This window comes from Hemibagrus wyckioides, linkage group LG20 (assembly GCF_019097595.1).
Source record: "Hemibagrus wyckioides isolate EC202008001 linkage group LG20, SWU_Hwy_1.0, whole genome shotgun sequence".
NCBI lineage: Eukaryota > Metazoa > Chordata > Actinopteri > Siluriformes > Bagridae > Hemibagrus > Hemibagrus wyckioides.
In genome coordinates this window covers 8416280-8442233 of record NC_080729.1, presented here as the reverse complement: position 1 = coordinate 8442233, position 25954 = coordinate 8416280, and the positions used below count along the sequence as shown (strand labels likewise).

The 25954-nt window shown below is 40.4% G+C and overlaps 1 protein-coding gene across 1 annotated transcript in view; it reads left to right on the top strand.

Moving 5' to 3' along the window:
• ift80 (intraflagellar transport 80 homolog (Chlamydomonas)) overlaps positions 1–25954 on the top strand; it is a 69917-nt gene that overhangs the window by 4647 nt on the left and 39316 nt on the right. Inside the window, exons 4-8 of the mRNA XM_058418285.1 lie at positions 1529–1639; positions 2235–2303; positions 8629–8738; positions 12563–12652; positions 13568–13705. Of these exons, the coding sequence (XP_058274268.1) occupies positions 1529–1639; positions 2235–2303; positions 8629–8738; positions 12563–12652; positions 13568–13705 (518 nt within the window). The remainder of the gene's footprint in view (positions 1–1528; positions 1640–2234; positions 2304–8628; positions 8739–12562; positions 12653–13567; positions 13706–25954) is intronic.

The window sequence follows — 25954 nt, the reverse complement described above, 5'->3', positions numbered from 1 at the left end:
GTAAGTTTAGCGGTTGGCTCCAGCCCCAGTCACCGCGTAGGCCTCTCTGGAGCTGTGTAGATACACATCAAACCTGGGCATGGCGCTCACTGCTGACGGACTGAGCTTTACCACTGCTTTCGGAGGAGAAACTGAAATGCTTTGTCTTTTTACTTTTTTTTTTTTTTTTTAAACAGAAACTTTTCATAGTTGTTCACTTACTACCTGCTTTTCTGGGTTCGCTTTTGTTTTGTCGAGATCCAAATATAGCATCGGGAGAGAGCAGCAGCATGCTGATTTGCAGTTTTAGGCAACCAGAAATTACATAGAGCATTCTGAATTTTTTAATATGCACCACCACAAAGTATATGGTTGGCTAGTGTCTTTGATAACTGTCTCCATGCCTGATCGCCCTCTGTCTCCAACACAAGGGAGACTGGTCTAATCTAAGCAGCAGACATTCTGTGCTTACTCTTCTATTTTGTGTTAAGCATTTGCGAAAAGTTACCTAGAGGAAAATGTCTGCGTTGTTCAAACCGAATGTAAAGACTTTCATTTTATATGGAAACCAACAGTAAGGACTATTGTCCTGCGTCGAAAAGTTCGCTATCTGGCATTGTAAAAAGAACTATGACATGAAACTGCGGGGTCTTAAATTCGGAATATTCGGAATATTTATATTAATATTGCTTTTATTGGCATGAGGTATTCACAGGTCTGTATCGCCTGTACTTATTTCATATGCAGCTGCCGTGCTGGAAAGAATTAGACAGGATTTGATCTGAATATATTTTGAATATTTTTTTTTGTTGTTGTTGCTGAATCTATTGCAGTAGGAAAAGATATGGTGGCTGGCTTCATGGATAATTAGCGAGACATTTAAATGCAAACATTTTTGTTACACCAAATCTGCTTACACAGTGCCTATTGCCTTTTTTACCACAGAATTCGCAAATCTGGTTGGTCAGAAAGTGTTGATTCATTTTCTATAACAGCTGTATTGTTCTATTATCAGCTGCGAGGCAAATTAAAGGTTTATATTAAAGCGCTCGTTCTAATACATTACAGTTCTTTCATTGTTCATATTTTGCTATCATTTACAGGGACTTGTATTGTTATCAAGCCTTTTAAGAATCTTATTATTTAAGAAAACGTCATTGATTTAATTTATAAAAGGAGTCTCTAGCATTACCATTTTGTAACAGTCAGTAATTTTTCCATGTAGAACAATAAGCTGCTTATTAACTTTAAGAGAAAGGGAAAAAACAAGGCAAGGTTATAGCTTCTATTACATAAGTGATTATAAGAACTGACTTGTATCACTGAATATTAAAGTGATAAAAAAGTACAATTTGCCATTCTATAATAAACAAAATAAATAATCGCTGCGGTGTAAGACAGAAGACGAATAAAACAATTCAAGATGTGCTGTTTTGTTCATTTCGATTATTTTCCTACAACAGCACACTTCCAACAGTATTATTTCTTAGGATAATTAGGAAAATATTTTGTGATTAGATAAATGAAAGGTTCTTGTGTTTTCTCCAAGGTAAGTTCCACTTGCTGTCTAAGACGGGACGTATCGAAAAGAGCGTGGAGGCCCATCGAGGAGCCGTGCTGGCGAGCCGCTGGAATTACGATGGAACGGCTCTCATCACAGGTGGGTCCACTTTATATTTGTTTCATACAGTAGATTTTATGCAGTGTCTTCTAAGAAAAGAAATCCTGTTGCCTTTTTCTACTTTTTAATTTGCCATAAATCACACAAGGGATAGCAGCATTGCGTTTGTAACTATAGACAGACTTTGTTGCAGTGCTCAAACACAATAAACCTTTGTGTGTGTGTATCTAAAGAAGATGTGAATGACATTTCATTGACTTCACCCTTCGTGACCTAAACGCGTTCTGCCTTAAGTGTGAGTAAATGTGACTGTGGGCTGATGAGTAGATGATTGATTGTGCGATAACACGCTTAGCTCTGTGTTCAAACAGAGACTAAAAAACCACACACACACTCTGTAGGTGTTCTGCATGCCATAAGGTTGCTGTTTGCCTTTTTTTTCTCTCTCTCTTTATCTTACTTTCTTTTTTCTCTGAAGAGCTTGTGTATATATTACTCATAACGGACATGCACAAGTTTATACAGAGAGAATATTATTGCTAAACATGTATATACAAATGAATATGGGGTTTTCATCTTCTGTACACAGATGAGTAGATGATTTAAAGTGAAATTCTGACTTGGTTCCTTCCAGCTGGTGAAGACGGACAAATCAAGATCTGGTCTAAAAGCGGGATGCTGAGGTCCACTTTGGCCCAACAAGGTATGAAAGAACCTAAAGCACGGAGATTGCGTAATAGTTTCTAATCTCTGTGCTGCTTTGGATCATTAGACACAATCCTACTATGTGTTCACAAGCAATAACCTGACTAGAAATCACTGATATTATCTGACCGTGCACAGGATGCACCAATCCTATGGTGCATGTGGCCTCACCCTTTAGTTCCTACCTCTGATCTGAATACCTCTGATCTTCCTGGAAGTACAACAGAAAATGTGTCCTATCATATACAACTTCTTATTAAATCTTCTAATGCCAATGAAGCTACTATAAAGCCTAGCATGAAACAAACAATTTTCACACTAATTAGTGTAATTTAATAGCTTATATATGTATATACTGATTAGGCATAACATTATGATACCTGCCTAATATTGCGTTGGTCCCCCTTTTCCTGCCAGAATAGCCCTGACCCGTCATTCACTGTGTATTCTGACACCTTTCTATCAGAACCAGCATTAATGTCTTCAGCAATGTGAGCAACAGTAGCTCGTCTGTTGGATCAGATCACATGGGCCAGTCGTCGGGTCCCCACGTCAGTCAATGAGCCTTGGCTGCCCATGACCCTGTCGCTGGTTCACCACTGTTCCTTCCTTAGACCACTATTGATAGATACTGACCACTGCAGACTGGGAACACCCCACAAGAGCTGCAGTTCTGGAGATCCAGTGGTCTAGCCATCACAATTTGGCCCTTGTCAAACTCGCTCAAATCCTTACACTTGTCCATTTTTCCTGCTTCTAACACATCAACTTTGAGGACAAAATGTTCCCTTGCTGCCTAATATATCCCACCCACTAACAGGTGCCATGATGAGGAGATAATCAGTGCTATTCACTTCACCTCTCACTTCACACAGTATAGTGCCAAAATAGTATAAAACAACCAAGCAGCAACACTGCAGTAAGCATAGAAATGAAGACGAACAGACACCTATTTCAACAGCTATTCGGGTTCAGATATCTCTGGGACAAAGGACAGCTTGTGAACGTACAGTGTAGCTGTGTCTTAAATAGTATACTTTCACTGCGTTCACACTAGGAAGCACTGAGAGATGTGAGTGTACTATTAATAACCAGACGATGTGCTAAAAAGAAATTGTGGACTCTTTTTGTGCTAGCAGTGGGGTAACTCTGCTGTACACAGACACCGTACAAGAATGAAGACTATGGCTCTGCTAACATGTAACAGGGAAAAGCTAGTGAGGTCCAAACCAGGATGTACTGTGGGTAATAAACAACAGTGAACACGGGAAATTATAAGGCTTGGACATGATGATAGTGAAGCATGATATGAGTTTCCATGGAGGAATACAATAAGAACCAGAAATAACAAAAGTAATAGTAATAGATGAACACATAGGGATAGTCAACCAATGTCATGACCGGGTGTAGACTGGACCGAATCAAAAGGTTTTTCGCAGAAAAAAAAGTAGAAGAGATTTTATTAATGCTGTACAAACATCGGATAGACCCAAACATCCAAATCCACTGCACCGTTTATTTATGAACTAAGAAATCTCAGTATAAATGTCTCTGAATATCTGTGTACGAGAAGACTGAGATGTACACTTTTGGAACAAGTAGGCTGTCACTGTAAACTCTGTTATGTGGAGAACATATTCCCCAGAACTTACACGAGGTTGTTGAACGTCAAGGCTAAATGAAGCTCCTCCAGAGTCAATGGGTTTCCCATTTGCAGAGTGGAAAGTGTGTTAATGCACTTTAGAATGAAGTCATGTGTACTTCACTACTGAAAGGATTTCATCATACATCTTTACTGACATCAATTATGTCAGTTACGCAAATGATTATGACATCAGAACCGGGGTATGGAAATGAATTCAGCCTGTATATTGGGACAAGTGCACTTTTTGTACCAGTACTATTACTCACTGGTGGGTTAAAAAGAGTGTGAATAAAAAGCTTGAATATTTTTGCTTCCAGTGTGTATAATTTCTGTAGTCCTCTAACGATGTATGATTGTGTTACAATTTCACACATTTTCAGAACACAGTTCTAAATTTTAACATTTAACTATGTGGAGAAACAAAAGGGGGTTAAATGAGACAGATAAGGGAATTAAGACATACCCAAGAAGAAAGACACAGTGATTAACTGCAGGTAACAAAGTTCAGTTATCCCCAATAAAGTACCAGATACGCCAGAATCACCCCAAGCCCCAAAGAAAAATATGTGTTGGGGGGGGACAAAAAGATAAAAAAAACCCACTTGTGCCTGCTATTGTAAAGTATTTAAACAACAAACTGATCAATTATAGGAGTTATTAGAGATGCAGCCACACACTGGGGGAAATACAGTGACTATTTTCCAGTAAGCGGAAAGCTGGAGTACATTTCCATATATACAAGTTAAGTTCTTGGGAGAAATGATACCAATTTTACAGTGTAATTTAGGTTAGGATAGGTCAGGTCAGTCTGATACCATGCACGTTTAATTTTCCTTGTAAAACGCCCCAATAGCTGCATTCAGTACTGTGATACAAGCCTAGCGTACGTTACTCTAACTCTTATGAACAGTCAATGACATGACGTTGATCTGGATATATTTTCCTCATGATATGGTAGCTTGTATATTCCTGGGGTTGTGGTAACTTAGTGGTGAAGGTGTTGGACAACTGACTGGAAGGTTGTGTTCGGATCCCAGGTCCGCCAAACTACCACTTAGTTGTATAAAATGAGCTAAATTGTAAATCGCTCTGGATAAGGGCGTCTGCCAAATGCCGTAAATATAAACGATGAACGACGGCAATAAACACAAAGCCCACTGCTTTGTCCGAATCAAGAATTATATAGCGTGCTATGATTTAGTAACCTGATAAAACATTGTATGCCGCTTTAACTTTAATAGAAAGGTAGTGAATGAGGGCCATAGATTGTAAGCCTGGAGCTATGAAGTGAAGACACATGCGAGAGTGAGCACTTCAGTTCAGCGAGCACTGAGCACCGAGACACGGACGCTGCATTCCAAGGCATGTTGCATTTATTTTTATTCCACTTGCTGATCCTGCTATACACACTCAAGTCAGCCTGTCTATTAAAGATACCGTTTAAACCGAAAACAGCATGAGGAGTTCATTTCTAGCAGCAGACCATAAAGATACATAAACACACCGTTATGCACCTGATCACTAATACTAACTCATTTGGGTTGCAGTATTAATGTTAAAGAATTACCAAAAAGCATGCACTCAGTGTCAGGAAAAAAAAATGGTATGGATGCATCCCTAAATTCAAGTTGCTTGTATTGGAGTTCATTACTTAGTGAAGAAAAAACTAAACAAAATGATCTGATGACTCCTCTGTGATCGGCTCCCGAGTGCTTGCAGCGTCTGGGTTTCTAAGAATCGCTCGCTCTGACCGGATGATTTAATACCGCCAAAATTACACGCTGACTCAGAGTCAGACTCACGCTAGACTATTAATGCTGTAATGTAATGCTGGGTCCCGACGACGTTATGCATGAACGCACGAGATCTATTTTATCCTAAGCACCATACCGTTTTAAAGGAGTAGTGTTTTATTCAACACAATAAAAAACAATGTTTAATGAGTTAGTTTTCTATTCAGCACATATAGTTCACTTATTAATTGTTTCATCGGGGAATAGAAGTCTTAAATGCACTTTATCTAATTGATGTCATTAGAAGCTTCTAGAAAGGTCCTGTATCATTCTGCTCTCCCGGTATCGACCCGCTGAGAAGGCTTACTCATAGCTGAAGGATGCACGCTGATGATACACATTAATAGTTAAAGCTTAAGATGATGATGCTATTAAATCCTTTCTACAGTCAGAGGATAATAAGTTTCTGGCCCTGAGAAGTCTGTGTTTTTTAACCAGAAGAAGAAATCTGTTTGAGGAAATACTTCTGACTGCAGAATTGAGTCAGAATAGGTTTTACATTTAATCAGAGTCAAACTACACAACTACAACAAATCATGCCCAGGATTTATAATTTATTTAATCACTCTGTCTCTCTCTCTCTCTCTCTCTCTCTCTCTCGCATTCACTGTGTAACTTTGTCTTTCTTTGTGTTGTGTCTCTCTCTTTCTCTGTCCTTGTTTCTCTGTGTGTTTGTGTCTCTCTGTTTCCTGTTGTGTCTTTCTCTGGGTCTTTCTCTCTCTTCTCTCCCTTTGTGTCTCTCTCTGTGTCTCTGTGCATTTGTGTCTCTCAGTATCTCTTTGTGTCTTTGTGTTTCTCTCTCTCTCTTTATCACTCTCTGTCTCTCTCTCACACACTGTGCCTCCCTGCACCTCCCACTGTGTGTCTCTCTCTGTGTTTTCTGTGTCTCTCTCTGTGTCTCTCTTTCTCTCTCTCTGTCACTCTGTGTCTCTCTTTGTGTCTCTGTTTCTCTGTGCGTTTGTGTCTCTCTGCCTCTCTTTGTATTCCCCCCTCTCTCTCCCTCTCTCTCTCTCTCTCTTTCTCTTTCTCATTCGCTCACTTTTGGTGTCTGCCCCTGTCTCTGTGTACATGTGCCTCTCACAGCGTTTCCCCCTAAATCTGCACTTGTCTCTCTCTCTTTCACTATGTACAGTCTGTTCTTATTTTCTTTCTCTTTTCTGTTCTTTCCTCCTTGCTCCCTCTCTTGTTCTTCGTGGGAGGAGTCTCAGGTACAGCTGGGGGCCATTGTTGAGTTTGAAGGAGTGATGATGTAACCCTGACCCATCTGGGAGTAAAGAGAGAGAGAGAGAGAGAGAGAGAGAACGAGAGAGAGGGAAGGATGGGGGGGTGAATGGGGGGAGGTGTGCAGAGGGAAAGCAGCGGGAACTCATCACCCTGTGCTCCCGTTGCCTTCTGTCAGCCCAAGACCATGTGACCTCTTGGCATTTGTGAGAAACCACAAGCACCTGGGGCAGGGTTAAATGTCAGTCTCTCTCTCTCTCTCTCTCTCTCACACACACACACGTGCAAATGTCTTGTTTCAGCCAGGTTTCTCTTGCTTAGCTGCCTCTCTTCATGTGGTGTGCTCTGATGTGTGCAGTATTGCTTTGCTCTTTGCATTCCTCCGGGGTAAAGCCGTGTGCAGCGGCTCGAAACGACACACGTTTTAGGGTTTTGTATAAAAGCGCTTCTCTTTTGTCAATGCCTTCTATCATCTGTTGTAAAACCAAATTAAATAAAACAAAGTAACCAAGGACGGTTCAAACCGAGTGCTCTGTCTTGTCATGCTTTTTAGGCATACTGTAGTGAGGTGATTTTTATAATAATAATAATAATAATAATAATAATATTTTTTTAATTAAATATTAAACACCAAAACTAGGGTGGAAGCGTAGCAGAGGAGTGCTGAGTCAGCTTATCCGTCAAACCATGGATCCCAGGAGTGTGTATTGACGTAACAAATACGTTGCTGTGTTGTATCGATTGCCAAAGTAGGGAATTAAAAGTGTGATTAAAAATAGCTGATATCTCATGCACGTATTGATTTCATGACCATAATTTAGTATCTAATGACTTAAGTTGTGTGTACAATTAACAGTCAGAGTATGGAAAGAATAAAGAAATGCACGATAATAGGAAGTACTGGATCAAGTGCTATTCTATGAGCTCTTAAATAACAGATTACAGTCTGTTCATATTGTCATCGTACTGTGCTTACCATTTTCTCATTTGTTAAATAACACTATGTAACACGATTTTTGTTCCTGGGTAGTGAATGATATTTTCCAGTTACTCTTGATGGAAAATGGTTAACAATAGCCATTAAGCCCCTTGAAGTTTGGGTTTGGTCTTTTAAGAGAACGAAAACCTCAAAATTAGCCCATTTTACTAAAAAAACTGCCCAAAACTAACCCAATTCATGGCTAAGATGGGTTTTTTCTCTTTATCTGGGTTACAAAGAATGGGGAAATAATACTTATTTACCAGGAACAAGAAAAAAGTAAAAATTTGTTAAATAGTGTAATCGCATTTATTTAATTTATTTTATTGCATTTCAGTCATCTCTTGCATTTATGTTACATCATATTATATCGAACAGGAAAAAATGCTGTTTTTCAGTACGTATTTTCTATCCCTTATTTATTTATTTTTCCAGCTTTAAAGGCTTGTGTTAAGAAAGATCCACCAGAAAGATCTGGCAACCTCAGAGATTTGCATAATCTGAATGTGATTCTCAGTACTTAAGTAACCCGACTCTGAATGCGAGGAAATTTTTTCCTTGTGTAAATATTGACGCAGCTATTGGTCTTAAGTCGCCGACACTGAAATGGCCTACTGTCTGGACTGATGTCCGATGTCATTTTGTCATTCTGAATGTCTTCTCTCCTTCTCTCTGCCTCATACAGGATGTCCTGTGTACTCCGTGGCCTGGGGTCCAGACTCCGACAGGATACTCTACACGTTTGGCCGGCATCTTATCATCAAACCTCTGCAGCCGAGCTCCAAATCCGTGCAGGTAATGCACCAAAGGGTGGCAGGAAACTGCAGCGTTCACAGGATCACTTCAACAGAAACTGCACCGTTATGCATTATGTATATCCGTATCCTCAGTAATGCAAGTGCGCCGAGCCGAGCCGAGACTCACAGTGAGCCGCCCTTATATCCCTGTGTCAAGTAGGATTTTCCTTGAGTGTGATTACTTTCTCCTCCGTCTCTCCCAACATCAGCATAACTGGCTAAAGCCTCGCTCAGACCGTCTCGGCTATTACGTTGCTACACAAGAGTTAAAAGTTTAAGATTTTACGCGTCAACATGATGTGTTTTTTGTTAACAAATCCCAAAGCAGTATGTTCGTATGTATAATTAAATCATGTTGTGTGTGGCTAATTTGTTCGCAAAACATGTTGAAGCGGAAACCTCAAACTCGACATCAAACCGATCATAGAAAGTAAAAAAGAAATTCAGCAGCGTTAGGGTTGAGCAGAAACCCCAAAACTTTTAACAGATTCTGCAACACACACAGTGGAAACACACACACACAAACACACATGCAGAGACGTGAATGCTGCTCATCAAAGCACAGACATTGTCAACCTCCATCATTTCAAATCGAAACATAAGAATCCGTTCATGTGGCGTTTTCTTGTTTGTCGTATTTTATTATTCCTTGAAAAAAAAGGCCCTGCGTTATTGTGCATGCTCGATTAAAATCATCAATCATTAATTGCAATCATTTCATAGACACATATAGATACATTTTTAATGTTTTTATATTAGCACCTTTCATACAGTAAAGATTGTTTTTGAAAAATTCCAATAAAAACAAAAAAAAACTGTATAAAAAGACAGAATAAAATTCTAAAATTGTAAGAGAAATTCTAAACATAATTCATTCTGGGGGAAAAAAAAACAAATTACTAAAATGAAAAATGAGATAAAGTTAATAGTAATATTTAATTAGATTTGGTGAATGCTAGTTTGGAAAAAAAATATTTATAAATAAAAAAATGAATGAATAAATAAATAAATGCTCCTTTAAAAGCCTATTATTATTATTATTATTATTATTATTATTATTATTATTATTATTATTATTAAAGAATAAGTATTAAAGCTGCATAGTGTTAAACACTCTAGCCTTAAATCCCCTAAAAGGTTGATTTACAAGCAGTTTAATTTGTGAAAAAGCAAATCCTCTAAGTTTAATTGTCTCTAAGATAATTGTGTGTTAGATTTGCATTAAAACACAATTGCAAGTGTGATGAAAGGTCCGCCCCCCCCCCTTCGTTTACCAGCATAGTTGTTCTTAAACGCAGTTTAATGAGAGCTGTGTGTGTCTCTGTATGTGTGTGTGTTGTGTGTGTGTTGTGTGTGTGTGTGTGTGCTGCCGTTGTCAGCAGTTTAAAGACTTGATGGTGCAACGTCTGTGTGTTTATTGTTGTACTGGGCGCTGAACTGCAGCAGGGATCTTGAGTAAACAGGCCGAGGGGTTTAGACGGATCTCTCAGTTTGGCCCTCCCCAAGCAACAGCTGTCAGTTTGTAGAAGTATGACCCCGTGACCTGAAGTGTGACCCTGTGACCCCTGCTCCCTGGCTCACCTCAGCCTGGGGAAAGCCATTAAAGGACAGAGGCAGGATAGAGACACATCATCATAACACACACATCAACTCAGGAACATGAGAGTTTAGAAACCTAGAGAGATTAGTATCAAAATACCTCATGTCGGTCTGTTTTTTATTTTTTTATTTTTGAAAGGAGAGTTAAAAGTGTGTGTGCACTTGACAACATAGTATATGTATGCATAATTTTTATTGTCCATTCTCTGTTGGACAAATAATTTGATATCTGACCAGCGAATAAGATTTATGTTCTCCATCCTGTCCTTTAGTACCAAGCTCGCATACATTAACCAGCTACCAGATCCATAATGCAATGCAACTTCACAACTGAGTATATAAAGCTTCAAGGTGGCATTAACGGTGGTTTTAAGATTAAAGCTGAAGTTGATCTGTTTCAGCAGTAGGGACAAGGAGGTGAGAGAGCTGGACTAAAGCGCCGCTGCATCTGTCTGTTTAGGTAAAGATGACGCGAGAGCTAATTCTCATCGGCATCCACCGTTGAACAGCATCGTGGGTTAAAGCAAAGTGAGAACAGATAAATTATTTTTTTCATTTTAGGAAACACTGTTGGTCATTGAATATAAATCAGCAGTGTGTGTGTGTGTGTGTTTATGCCAAATCACTTGTGTGGTTGTGAACCCATGCCCATAAGTCAGTGCTTTAACCTGACCTGAATGCATTATTTAATACGAGTCTTTAACATGAGAGAAAATGGGGTCCCGAAGCATGAAAGTGGGGGTCGACTCCCGTTCCCTGTGGCCAACTGCGAAACGAATCGGCGGTGCTGTTTTCAATTACTCAAAGTTGAAGCAATTACCGTAACAGAGAACAGACAGACCGGCATGTCAGCTGTTTCAGCACACGTCCTCCTAACTACTCCTCTCTCTGTTCTCTCTTCTTTAGTTTGTCCTGCTCAGGTAGATCCATACCCCTCTCTCTCTCTCAGTCTCTCTCTCTCTCTCAGTCTCTCTCTCTCTCTCAGTCTCTCTCTCTCTCTCAGTGCACACTAGCCTCTTATTCCTCTTAGAAACTGTTCAGAAACTTTTTGTACTCATTTTGTATAGCACAGGTTTAGAGCACACCTCGAGTTATGGGTTTTTCCCCCCTCATCAGCTGGTGGCTCAATATGAAATCTTCCAGGTTCCTTTCCACTAACCAACAGGAAGTTCTCGAGAACTGTCGCAAAAGACAAAATTATTTAATGTCGCATTTTTTAAATTTCATTAAAAATACATTTTTAGCGTCGTCGTCATTCTTCGTTGTAGCATATGAAGATATTTATTCAGCGTCTACATGAGACGTTTTCAGCGTCAGCGTCATTAAAATAAAGCTATAGTTTTTCTTCCAAGGAAAGTCTTCAACACTAAGGGCTTTGTGGTTTCTCTGTAACGTGACAATCTGCTTTTTTTTTTTCTTTTTTTTGATGTATTAACGTCAAGAGACCGAGAGGGGGAAAAAAAATATGCTCACGGCTTCACGGTCCATGTTTCCATCCCGAGGAGTTTCGCATGGTCTCCACGTGTCTTCGGGGTTCTCCTGAGGTTTTATCCCACCTTTCAGAAAACATGCCAGTAGGTGGATTGGTTACACTAAATTGCCGCTAAGTGTGAGCGAGTGTGTGAAGCGTGCCCCCATGATCCGGGGTGTATTTCCACTTTGTGCCCAGTGTTCCTGGGATAGGTTCACAAAGCATAAAAAAGGTGGATGAACGAACGATCTGGAAACCATACTGACATCTTGAGAGCACGTGTTCTGAAGACTTTTATTGTCACCAAGTCATGCGGTATGAGCTCCTGGCCCTGAACTGTATCCGAGCTGACATGTTGGGTTTTGTTTCGTTCATTTTGCTTATTTGTGCAGTTCGAGGCCTTGGTTTGTCTCAGCCATGGATTACTGACAGAGAGGAAATACCAGTTTATAGCATCGAAAGGTTTAACAGTGGCATCATCCACACATGACTCGGCTTGACGTGGCTCTGTTTAGCGTCTGCAGCTTTGCAGGGATATTAAACTAAAAGCTTATTAGGCAGCTTGCAGTGAAATAATGCTTCTTGACCATTCCTTGATTGGTTTTGTAGGAATCCGGCGCATTTCTCGGCTGAGGAAAAGGAAGGCACTCCAGAGTGCAGAGGGTCATTAGTGAAGGCGTGATTTCCAGCATGCTTCTCGAGTAATCTCGGTTCTTCTAACCCGATCTTCTCTTTTGTCTTTCCATCTGCAGTGGAAAGCTCACGATGGCATTATTCTAAAGGTGGACTGGAATTCTTTGAATGATCTGATTCTGTCCGGCGGTGAAGACTGTAAATATAAGGTAAGATCTTTCTAGAACTTTCCATGGGGTTCTCATATCCGGAATAGCAATCTACGGAGAATCAATAAAGCTGTACACATATTAATATTATTTTTATTTTTTTTAACACAGGTCATTATGATGGTAAATTTTTTCTAGATCAGTAACTAATAAGTGACTAGCAACAGCTTTAATTCCAATCACGAGGTTCTAATACGTTATTGTTTCTTTATCCAGCACACATTCACAAGGGTCCATTTAAAAGGGTTAAAAAAGAAGGTGAAGTTTTCTATATGGACGTGTTTATTCACACTTCAACGAATCGTCTACCCACAAGTACCTACGAGTGAATCAGGTGTTGCCATGGCAACAGTAACGTTTTTCAGTGCTGTCTCACAGATTGTTGACAGATCGAAGAGCTTAACGTAGGACCGTAATCTGTAAACATGATCCGAACTCCACCGCGTAGCTGAATCGTCAACGGTCATAGTTAAAGCTTTAAGTGCTTTCTGCAGTTTATTAGTATCATAACACGCTGCATTGCAATGTCTAATAAACTTGAAGAGAGAGTGAAAAGCGAGGCCGGTGAGGGAACACTGTTTCTAGCTGCTGTAATGTAAGTGATAACAGACACACTCATGGGATGTACAGCTTAAAGAGGATTAACAGTGTAATGTGGGATTCTTTCATAAATGGAACATTCTGGAACAGAAATGCACTTCATGTTAGGTGGCATCATGCCACTGTGCCATTTGTTATTTTCCAGAAATAGTACACTCGTCTTTTTTCCTTTCTAATTGCATTACACTCTCTGTTTCTCTGTTTCTCTGTTTCTCTCTCTCTCTCTCTCTCTCTCTCTGTTTCTCTCTCTCTCTCTCTATGTCTCTGTTTTTCCCTCTCTCTCTCTCTCTCTCTCTCTCTCTCTCTCCATATCAGGTGTGGGACAGTTATGGGAGGCCTCTTTACTCCTCCTCCCCCCATGATTACCCTATCACCTCTGTGGCTTGGGCTCCTGACGGTGAGGTGTTCGCTATGGGCTCTTTTAACACCCTCCGACTGTGCGACAAGACCGGGGTAAGAAAAACACATACACATGTACACACCCACAAATCATACACACACACACATAGATACTCAAACTCAGACATACACACCCAAAAATCACACATAGAAACCTAAGTCACACACACAAAACAATCACACACACACGGACACACATAGACAAACTCATCCTCATACAGACACCCAAAATCACACACATATACAGTGAGGGAAAAAATTATTTGATTTTGTACGTTTGCCCTCTGACAAAGAAATGATCAGTCTGTAATTTTAATGGTAGGTGTATTTGAACAGTGAGAGACAGAATAACAACAAAAAAAATCCAGAAAAACACATTTCAGAAAAGTTATACATTGATTTGCATTTTATTGAATGAAATAAGTATTTGACCCCCTATCAATCAGAAAGATTTCTGGCTCCCAGGCGTCTTTTATACAGGTATCGAGCTGAGATTACAGCAGGAGCACTCTCGGGGAGTGCTCTTAATCTCAGCTCATTAACTGTATGAAAGACACCTGTCCACAGAAGGAAGCAATCAATCAGATTCCAAACTCTCCATCATGATCAAGACCAAAGAGCTGTCCATGGACGTCAGGGACAAGATTGTAGACCTACACAAGGCTGGAATGAGCTACAAGACCATCGCCAAGCAGCTTGGTGAGAAGGTGACAACAGTTGGTGCGATTATTCCCAAATGGAAGAAACACAAAAGGACTGTCAGTCTTCCTCGGTCTGGGGCTCCATGCAAGATCTCACCTCATGGAGTTTCAGTGATCATGAGAACGGCGAGGAATCAGCCCAGAATTACACTGGAGGATTTTGTCAATGATCTCAAGGCAGCTGGGACCATAGTCACCAAGAAAACAATTGGTAACACGCTACGCCGTGAAAGACTGAAATTCAGTACTGCCCGCAAGGTCCCCCCTGCTAAAGAAAGCATATGTACAGGCTCATCTGAAGTTTGCCAGTGAATGATTGAGAATGATTCAGAGGTCATGTGGTCAAATGAGACCAAAATCCAGCTCTTTGGCATCAACTCAACTCGCCGTGTTTGGAGGAGGAGGAATGCTGCCAATGACCCCAAGTACACCATCCCCAGGTGACAGGACAACTGCACCGCATCAAAGGGACGATGGACGGGGCCATGTACCGTTAAATCTTGGATGAGAACCTCCTTCCCTCAGCCAGGGCATTGAAAATGGGTCGTGGATGGATATTCCAGCCTGACAATGACCCAAAACACACGGCCAAGGCAACAAAGGAGTGGTTCAAAAAGAAGCACATTAAGGTCCTGTAGTGGCCTAGCCAGTCTCCAGACCTTAATCCCATAGAAAATCTGTGGAGGGAGCTGAAGGGTCAGCCACAAAACCTTAATGACTTGGAGAGGATCTGCAAAGAGGAGTGGGCCCAAATTCCTTGAGATGTGAGATGTGTGCAAACCTGGTGGCCAACTACAAGAAATGTCTGATGTCTGTGATTGCCAACAAGGGTTTTCCACCAAGTACTAAGTCATGTTTTGCAAAGGGGATCAAATACTTATTTCACTCAATAAAATGCAAATCAATGTATAACTTTTTTGAAATGTGTTTTTCTGGTTTTTTTGTTGTTATTCTGTCTCTCACTGTTCAGATACACCTACCATTAAAATTACAGACTGATCATTTCTTTGTCAGTCGGCAAACGTACAAAATCAGCAGGGGATCAAATCATTTTTTCCCTCACTGTACACACACAGACACCCAAAATCACACACATATACACACACAGACACCCAAAAATCTCTCACACACATAGACATCCAACCATAACACACATATACACACACAGACACCCAAAATCACACACATATACACACACACAGACACCCACAAATCTCTCACACACATAGAAATCCAACAATCACACACACACACACATATACACACACAGACACCCAAAATCACACACACAGACACGCAAAAATCTCTCACACACATAGACATCCAACAATCACACACACACACATATACACACTCACACACAGACACAAAAACGCACACATAGACAAACAAAATCACACACATGTACATAGACACCCAAAAACACACACATATACACACACACAGACACCCAAAAATCTCTCTCACACACACACCTAATCACATGTACCAGAACACACCAAAAAACACACACCCAAAATCACACACACACACATTTCCTATAACGCACCCTGTGGTGTTTATTACTTATTTATATGTTGAGGAAGGCAGGAGCAGTAGGACAGGGTCGTGTAAGAGGAACGAAACTGTAATCACTTCACTTTTTGTACAAGGATCCCATCTGTCTCATTTTATTTTCAGCATGCTAATAGCTCGGTCTTGACTTTTTATTAGATTTCAGACCCGAGGTTAGAGCATAGTCTACCGAGAGCCTTCAAATACTTATAGAAGAATCTAGAATGTGTAAATAAAGGCAGATCAGTGAAGATCTATCACAACTCATTGCCATTGCTTCCTCTCTATAGTCACTAATACTGACTGTAAGTTAAGAAAATCTAAACAGCAGGGAGAAAAAAGTCGTGCAACTGCACGCTCCGAGTCTCAGGAGGACCCGGACCAGATGTAGTCTTTTATTCTCTCCAAGCATTAATCAGCACTGAAACTTCTTGGCTCCGTTGTCAGCGTTGATATGTCATTGCTCTGTCAGTCAGTTTATTACGCTCCAATACGGAGTTTCTATCATTGCCAGCGTCTGGATTCAATCCAACGTCCCAGTGTGCAAGGTTAATGACGAGTGCGTGTAGAGGGAAGCTGCTGCATCAGATCTGAGTATCAGGATGCCGTGTTTGCGTTCGGCCCCTCACCGATCCTTCGAGTAGAGGAGTGGGCGTGTGTTTTGATGTTTTGTCGAAAAACAGCAGTGGAGGAGGAGGAGGAGGACAAAAAGCACAATGGTTGGGGAAGATGAGAAGAGATTCAGTGAAACCTGCTTTTGAAAGTTTCCAGCCTCTGCTATCTTTTGAAAAAAAAAAAAAACCCTCTCTTTTTCTACCGCAGTCTTAAATCTTTCACCACTGAGCTAAGTCTTCTTCTCATCTCGGCGTCTATCTCACACACAAACCTACGGTGCACATGTACAGCACACCTGAGAAGGAGAGCCCTGTTTGATTAAGCAAGCAAACCAGTCTCCATAGGATATCACATGTCATTGTAGTCAGGAAATTAGTTTTTATTATTTGTAAAAGTGCACTACTTGGCTATTTTGCAATTTTATTAAAGCATGTAAATTGAATTCCTGCATGCATATCCTCTGAAATGTTACATTTTGATTTGAGATGTTTAGGTCTATCAGACTATGATTTCACTCGGATTCTACCAGCGACGGTTTGCGACGTCACAAAACATTGATCACATCCGATATGCAAATGATTTGGACGACGAAAATCCGCGCCGGGCTAATTAGGCGTCCTAGCATAGGTCAGTGGTCAGCATTATAAAAAAAATCTTCTTCTTTCAGCTTTTCTTTTCAGAATCATCTCTCTCCACCTATCCCTATCTTCTGCATCCTCAACACTTGCACCCACTAGCTTCATATCCTCATTTATTACATCCATATACCTCCTCTTTGGCCTTCCTCTTTGCCTCCTGCCTGGCAGCTCCATGTCCAGCATTCCCCTACTCACTCTTCCTCCTATAAATATGTCCACACCATGAGCATGATAAAAATCATTTTGTTATATTTCGAAAGCAATGGTGCCATCCATCCTTCCATCCATCCATCTATCCATTGTCTATACCTGCTTTATTCCTAATTAGGGTTGGGGGGATCTGCTGGAGCCTATCCCAGCACACAGTGGGTGAAAGGCAGGGGTACACACTGGACAGGTCAGCATAAGTGCCATAAAGAAATAAAATCAAACAAATGGGATGTTATAGGAAAAATCTACAAGCACCATATACTAGAAATGCTTACAATTTGTTATTTATTGGAGAGAGAAAGTGACTGAACTTATTGTATTTAATGTTGTGAAACATCAACAAGATACAATCCTTATACTAATATCCATTATCGTTAATATTATAGTAGCTCTAAAATCTCATTCCGTCAGTAAACTTTTTTTTGTTTGTTTTTAAAGTTGATAAAGTTGTTCTTAAAGTTGTTCTTAAAGTTGTTCTTAAAGTTGATAATCCAAAAAAATCCATTGTCATAGTACTGAGAAACGAGAACCAAACATCTATCGCCTTTGTGATAGATGTCATCTTTGTGATAGATGATAGATGATAGTTTTTTTTCCTGCGTTTTTCTAAATTTTTTAAAAGTTGGCAGCATGTTTACACGTGCAAAGTGCTGATTTGGATCCAGCAGTCTGTATGTATGTGTGTGTGTGTGTGAGTGTGTTTTATGAGTGTGGTGGTGAAATGGTTAACAACCCGTGAGGAGCCTCAGCGTTACTTCCATGACTAATGGGCAGGAGTTTCATTCCGTATCTACTACAATGAAACCTTGCACTTGGCAGAGTGCTGGCTCAGCAGGAAAGCCCGGCTCGTTTAACCCTTCACCTGCAGCAGGACTCCACTTAGCCGCCAAGGGCAGACTGCCCCCCTCTGCCCCCTTTCCACCCGCCTTCTCTTCTGCTTCCTATCCAGTGTGCACTGGGGCATCTATAGACATGTGGATTACTAGTTATACATTTAGGAGCTCATATACCTTCTAACATAGTGACACTGCACAGATAAGCTTGCAGACATGTGATAGTGTGTGTGTGTGTGTGTGTGCGCGCGTACTTGCACACTTAGCCTGACACTGCCCTGATCCTAACCCCCCTTAAGGGCAGGAACTGGCAACCTTAACCACAAACAAGGGGTCCTACTGATTAGGGTTACTGAAGTCAAGTTCAAGTTGTACATTAAACTCACGAGTGTTAAATTAACTTAAATTACATTTACTCCTGCAGGCTTGAATTTGAACCGCATTGTTACACTCTGTGTGTGTGTGTGTGTGTGTGCGCGCCTTTGTGTGTGTGTCTATGTGTATGTGTCTGTCTGTGTTTTGTGTCTGTCTGTGTGTGTGCCTCTGTGTGTGTGTATCTCAGTGTGTGTGTGTATATATATATATGTATGTGTGTGTGTATCTCAGTGTGTGTGTGTGTATATATATATATATATGTATGTGTGTGTGTATCTGTGTGTGTGTGTGTGTATATATATATATATATATATGTATGTGTGTGTGTATCTCAGTGTGTGTGTGTATATATATATATATATATATATATATATATATATGTATGTGTGTGTGTATCTCAGTGTGTGTGTGTATATATATATATATATATGTATGTGTGTGTGTATCTCAGTGTGTGTGTGTATATATATATATATATATATATATGTATGTGTGTGTGTATCTCAGTGTGTGTGTGTGTGTGTGTGTGTGTATATATATATATATATATATATATATATATATATGTATGTGTGTGTGTATCTCAGTGTGTGTGTGTATATATATATATATATATATATATGTATGTGTGTGTGTATCTCAGTGTGTGTGTGTATATATATATATATATATATATATATATATATATATATACACACATGTATGTATGTGTGTGTGTAAAACTGTCTAGGTGAATGACCGTGACACAGTAAGCTGTCTGCATGTGCATATTTTGGATGAAGTGTGTTCTGATGTTTTTTTGTGCCAATTTGAGAGTGCAGGCATATCTGTGTGTGTGTGTGTGTGTGTGTGTGTGTGTGTGTGTGTATGAAAGAGTGTGGGGGCCAACACACATGTGCCCTCTAGACAACAGTCTATTTACGAGTGGCTGCAGCTGGTGTCTAGCGTCTGGGCTCTGTCACAATCCGTGACACCGTGTCACCCCTACTAACAAGTGTGACTCATTCTGCAAGCTCTTCTCTCTCTCTCTCTCTCTCTCTCTCTCTCTCTCTCTCTCTAACACACACACAGTGAGTCTCCATTCATTGCACAGTAAAGCTGCATACTGTTCTAACTCCACCACAGTTTTCATAGAATTCTTGATTCTGATTGGTCAGATGTTCTTGATTCATTTTCAATAACTGCACAACTGCAAGGTAACCCGAACCTTCAGCATTCGTTCTACAGGCAAGTTCTTGAGGCGAATATTTGTATTGCAAAACAAATTTTCCCATAAGAAATAATATAAATGCACATAATCCTTTCCTGCCGACTAAAAATATGACCAATATTACGAATATGAAGCGTATGGGTAACTGTAGAACTGACCCAATCCAAGCATTTCATGTCAACGGTCCTCACAGGAAGTCGTGCCACCAAGCTTAGGCTAAAAATAGAACAGACCACCCACGCCACCAATCTGTCAACAAAAAAACGTGCGAAAAATCACCTAGATTTTGAACGCGTGCTGAAGGCCATGTTGGTATCGTGGGTTGACTCTTTCCAAACAGCTTTCACTGACTGAAAAAGAAATTCGTAAGACTTGCTTCGGTTGGCTTCGCTTGGCTTTCCATGTGACGCAAACAAGTTTTGAACGTCTCCCGGATGTACGCGTAGCTGCCATTTGGTTCGGTTCAGTTCATACGTATGCCGAAAATGCTTTGTATGCCGATGCAAATCTCTGAAAATTCGTAAGGGAGGGCATTCATATGCCGAGGTTCCACTGTAACGCCCTTGTTACTATATGTTCTAGTATCAACCGTTACACTGGAGACTCCTTCCAGAAAACTTGTACAATTTGTATTTTTTTATTTATTTAGGAGCAATAATAAAATATAAAATATAACAATAATAAAAGTCCCTTTGTTAGTTGTTACTATAGAAACGATAACCTATGAGAATGAGTGCATTAATATAAACTTCTCGCAGATAGAATTACTGCTGTTAAAAGAAATTAATCAATGCTTTTTGACCAAAATCAACCCAAACTAGCAGATCTTTATGTTTCTAAGCTCTGTGTACATTGGTGGAGAAGGTGAGTGTGTAAAGCTGGTGTAGGAATCACTAATTCTGTGTATGGTTCTTAATAGCCATGTTGCTCCCGTTGTATGAGCTAAAGCTGTTCCATATGTGTGTGTATGGTTGTGTGTGTGTGTGTATATGTGTGTGCGCGCATCCCCAGTTTTGCTTTCAGTTTTCTTCTGCTCCTGCCGTGCTGCGCGCTACAAACCCAAACTAAGCCCGAGCTCAAAAATGAAGCGTGTCTCTCTTCCAACGATAACAAAGCTGGAGTTCAGTGTCTCGCATGCTGACCCCGGCCCTCGGCCACATCGTTTGCTGAATGTCAGGGGCTAAATGCAAACGGTGTGATGGATGATTTCGCCTCCTCTCTTTCTCTCCGGGCTGGAAATGTGGCCTGCTGTCCACTAATTAGCCAGAACAAATGTTACAGCGAGGTTATATTTACCTCCAAAGAGGTCATTTTAGACTTTTAGCAAATAAAAAGTGTGAGCTCCGACTAGTCCCTAGTGGACAATGTTCCTGTAGGACAGACTGACCTATATCGGTTTTCTCTACAGCCTCACCGTAATCTCGAAGAGATAACTTGTTGTACCTGCATGCCAAATTTATAGCTCCCGACTGCCAAGCAAGAACGAAACTGCTGGTATCAGTTATAATTTAGAGGTTATTTGCTGCTAGACACGAAGAGCCTAGAATTGGGCCACAGAACAGTGATTTAATGTCTCATGCTGTGATTTTCGTGCAAGAAGTGCAGCCTCGGCATGCCCCCCCCTTCACTTTTTTTTCCTCCTTTTTGTAGGTTAGAGATAGCTGCTTGTGTAAGTCTGTAAAAAGAAGAAGAGAAAAAAAAACGCAGTGAGAAGATAAACTTGTGGTTATCTGTGGCTTCACTCTGTCGCTTTGGCAAAGTGGGTGTCACAAATCGTGCTGAAATCTTGGTGTTTGTATGTTGCAAGGTCACAAAGATCTGGTCCAATTCTGAGATGTTGAAGGTTCCAGAAAGCTTAAAAATAGTGCCGTGCCAGTGCGTGCAGGGCGTCTGGAAAGCGGACCGACAGCTAGCGCCGTTTGAACTGAGGGTGCCGTCAATGAAGCATGAAAGAAGGTTTTGGGGGTGGGGGGGTGGGAGAGAGAGAGAGAGAGAGAGAGAGAGAGAGCGAGAGAGAGAGAGAGAGATGAGTGCAGATTTATGAGTTTTTTTTCTGGGACTTATCTGTTTTCATCACACGAGAGCTCAGCCCCAGCCGTGCAGATGGAGAGAGCGTCACTATTAAATCGACATGAGAAGGGGGGCTGTGTGTGTATGTGTGTGTGAAAGAGAGAGAGCACAACTGTGTGGAAAAACAGCAGATGTGGAGGGGTTGGACAGCAGAGACGGAGAGAGAGAGAGCGAGTGAGAGAGGCGAAAGGAGAGCGCAGCGAAACAAAGAGAGTCCTGAGTCAGCAGCAGTTTTCTCCCTAGGCAACTGGGTTGGGCTTCTCCGTCCTTCTCTCTCTCTCTCTCTCTCTCTCTCTCTCTTTCTCTCTCTTACTCGCTCTCCCTTCCTCCCTCAAGCATTAGGCAGCAAAAGAGGTGGAATAGTGAAAAAGGCCAAAGGAGACAGAACTCGAGGAAAGTTTTTCATTTGACAGACGCACATTTATCAGCCTACACTTTGCCTAAAAAGAGGCTTTGACATGTTTAACTCTCCAGGATGTTCTTAGCCAGTTAAATTAGTCCACACTTTATTATTATTCCACACTATTTATTGTTGGTTTTTTATCGTCATTGTACACCTACATATTCTTCTTCAGGTGACCGAGAAGCATGCACAACTTAATACGTATGACAAAAATATGATCTGGGACAGCAGCTTCGAAGACTAATCCTGTGTCCTGTACTGTACATATCTTGTATCCTATTTATCTATTGACAGCCCTTTTTGCATCGTGATATATTCACATAGATGATTGTTTTAATTTGTGCTGATTTGGATATTTTTAGACGTACACATCTCTGGAGCTTCGCTTTCTTAAATACAGCTGAGTAAAAGTGAAAGAAACACGCAGAGCACCACTGGCAAGCAGGCAAACTGGAGCTATCCGTTATAGTTGGCAAAGCAGCTGTTCTGGGTGGACTGGTCCTATAAAATGTTTAAATGTGGCAGTTCTCTCTCTCTCTCTCTCTCTCTCTCTCTCTGAATGCGTGTCTCTCACTTTTTCTTTCCCCTTTTCTGTAAGGGTGAAGTGGGGGAGGGAGAGAGATAAATGACAGCCTCAGACACTGGTCTGCCAGCCCCTCTGGCAGAGTCATTACTCCCTGGGCCATTAAATCAGTACCTTCACAGACAAGGCAAACATGTCAGAGAGAGAGCGTGAGGGAGCAGGACTTGGTGACTTGGTGAGGATTATGATCTATAAGCAAATGGCTGAGAGATTTAAAAACTAAAATTATGCCTCACGTTCGGTAAAGTTCACATCAACCCCCAGAGCAAAAACTCTGTTGTATTCCCGATATATTAAAACATTGCTCGAGTTAGGAATGAACCACTTTGAGGTGTACTGCCGCAGGAAAACAATCAATGACAGCAGCGTAATGCGTCCCAGAGCTAATTGAGTTCCCGTGAACTCCCTAAGGTTAATTATTTTCATATTTGCATGTCCTGAAGTCAATTTATAGCAAATATATAGAAAAAGTATTTTAAATAAAACACATTTTATCCATTTATAGTTATTTTTAATGTTGACAATGTATGTAGCATTGTTCCTGTTGTTGCTTTTATTAAAAGAAACACAATCTTTGGTCGTTTTTTATCCATGCAGAGTTACTTTTAATGTTATAAATGCACTTAGACTTGTTCCTTTTAGTGCTTTTATTAAAAGAAACACATTATTTGGTAGTTTATATCCATTTATACCTACTTTTTATGTTGTAAATACACTTATAATTATTCCTTTTAGTGCATTTATTAAAAGAAACACATTTTTTGGTAGTTTTTGTCCATTTATAGCTACTTTTAATGTTGTAAATGCACTTAGAATTAATCATTTTAGTGCATTCACTGAAATAAACTATTTTTTTGTAGTTTTTATCCATGTATAGCTACTTTTAATGTTGTAAATGCACTTATAATCATTACCTTTAGTGCAGTCATTAAAAGAAACTCATTCTGATTTGCTAGTAATTACGTTCAAGGTCGTGAAATGTTCACGAAAGCTTCACCAACTTCCCTTTTTTTTCTGTCTTGAAATTCTTAAGATAAAAATGCCGTTTTGTCATGTTTTCTGTGAAACCCTGACACACACACACACACACACACACTCCCATATCGGAAAACTTATTTTTCCAATTTTTCATTTATTTTTATACTATTTTACAGAGCTATTTTACATCTGACTTTTATAAAGCACTGATACTGGAGACTCCTTCCAAGAATGTTAAACACACTCCATCACCATACAAATCCCTGTGTAAGTTGATTACTATAGTAGAAACCATCCCAACTCGCAATTGAGTATTTCCACGGAATCAGAAATAGGCTCGCTGAGATTGAAGTGTAAATGTGCAAAAGAAAGCAAAGCTTTGCAGATTTTTTTTTTTTTTTTTTTCCCACCCTCAGCTGCAAATTTGTCTATGTTTAATTGCTTGGACTGCTCGTGGGGACGTGCTTTTGAAAAGCTGCCAGTTATCAACTTGGCAGCAACAGCCAAGTCTTACATTTGTGATTTTTCAGCCTGATAAGCAGAGCATTAATTCACACTCAAGTGATTTCTTTAATCTCGGATGTAGATTGGCGCAATTTCTCTTGCCACAGAGCGGAGGTGTGACAAACGATCTGAGGCTGCTGTTTGATTGCAGTAAAGTTACCTTTTAGTGTTACTAAAACACATTGCTCTCCATTTTGATTTAACTTTTGGCTTGGGAATTGGGCCGTATCCACGGACTCCTGGACGGCACTCTTCCTCGCTTAACCCCTGCATTAACTCCTGGATGCGTAATGCTGCCAGCTGTATTATTATCACGGGACAAAGAAACGAGGAAAATGGAAGAAAGTCTGTGTACTAAAGCTTAACTTTTCCCTCAGGCCCAGGCCACTATTTCTTAACACCACACCGACAGCAACAGCTCTGACGTTTGACGCTGATTAATTTATTAGCTGCTTTTCCCAAAGGCTGTAATTTGCTTGTCGTGTTTCGCTCACCACTAAGTAATGAGCTGCTCATGTAGCAGTCTCTTGGGGTGGGAGTGGCTGGTTGTGTGTTATTTTTTTCGTAGCAGTATAAAATGTAAGCCATAACAATATTTAATATTTATTTAATATTCATCTCATGCTTTGATTTAACTTCGTCAAATGGCCTTTACGAAGCACTCGGAGGACCACTTCTTTGTTGTCGTCGGTCTAGCTTGATGGATTTCATACTGAAGATTTCTCCAGCAGTCACAAGTGACATGGTATGAGAACTCCATGAGCATGTTTTAATGCTACTACAGAGAGATTTGTCTAGGGCATTTGATTAGAGGTTCATTTTAACAAATACTTCATGGATAGCATTTTTCTAGAAAAAGCCATTTCACCCTTATTTAAAGTGGCAAGAAAATGTAAAGATGCTTTAGTGCCATCTTTAAACATCTCAGAATTGCTGAACAAGTCACACTACACAAACTTTCATCACTACACGAACAAGTGGCTTGAATAAAATCCCCAAATTCAGCTGTCTATCACGTCTGTTTCTGCTATCTAGCACAAAAAAGGGACTAAAAGAAAAGATTGTTGTGGAAACTCGATTGGATTGTCTGTTCTGCCAAGAGAACCGGAGCTATAGTGCAAAGTTATACTGTGCTCCTACAGGAACCATGTTTGTTTTTCTTTTCTGTTCCGAACAACCATCTGCAAATCATTTCTTCTGAAGATTCTTGTGCTTTTTTGCAGCCAAAAATTATTTTGCTGCAGCGTTTTTAGATGCATCTTATGGAGTTTTGTGTGCATCTTTCCACTTGAATTGCTGAAATTGCAAACACAGGATGCTCCTTTTAAACTCCTACCGGCGAAGACATATGTAACTGCTTTCTATGATCGCTGTACTCAGCTGTTCGACGCATGCGAATCAAAGAGAGCTTTGGGTGAATGCGTGATGTGATAAGGTCACATGACGTGTCTTGGCCCAAATCTCTGGACGATCTGCGGTCAATTTGAAAAATTTCAAGCTCTTCTGAATCTCGTGGACATGTGTTTGATTGTGTATCGGTTTTTGTGAAATCCTGGAGGGGGATGATGGCTGGCTGTATGATGAACTGGATTCAGGGATGTGCTGCGCTTGACAGTGGATGGAATAGTT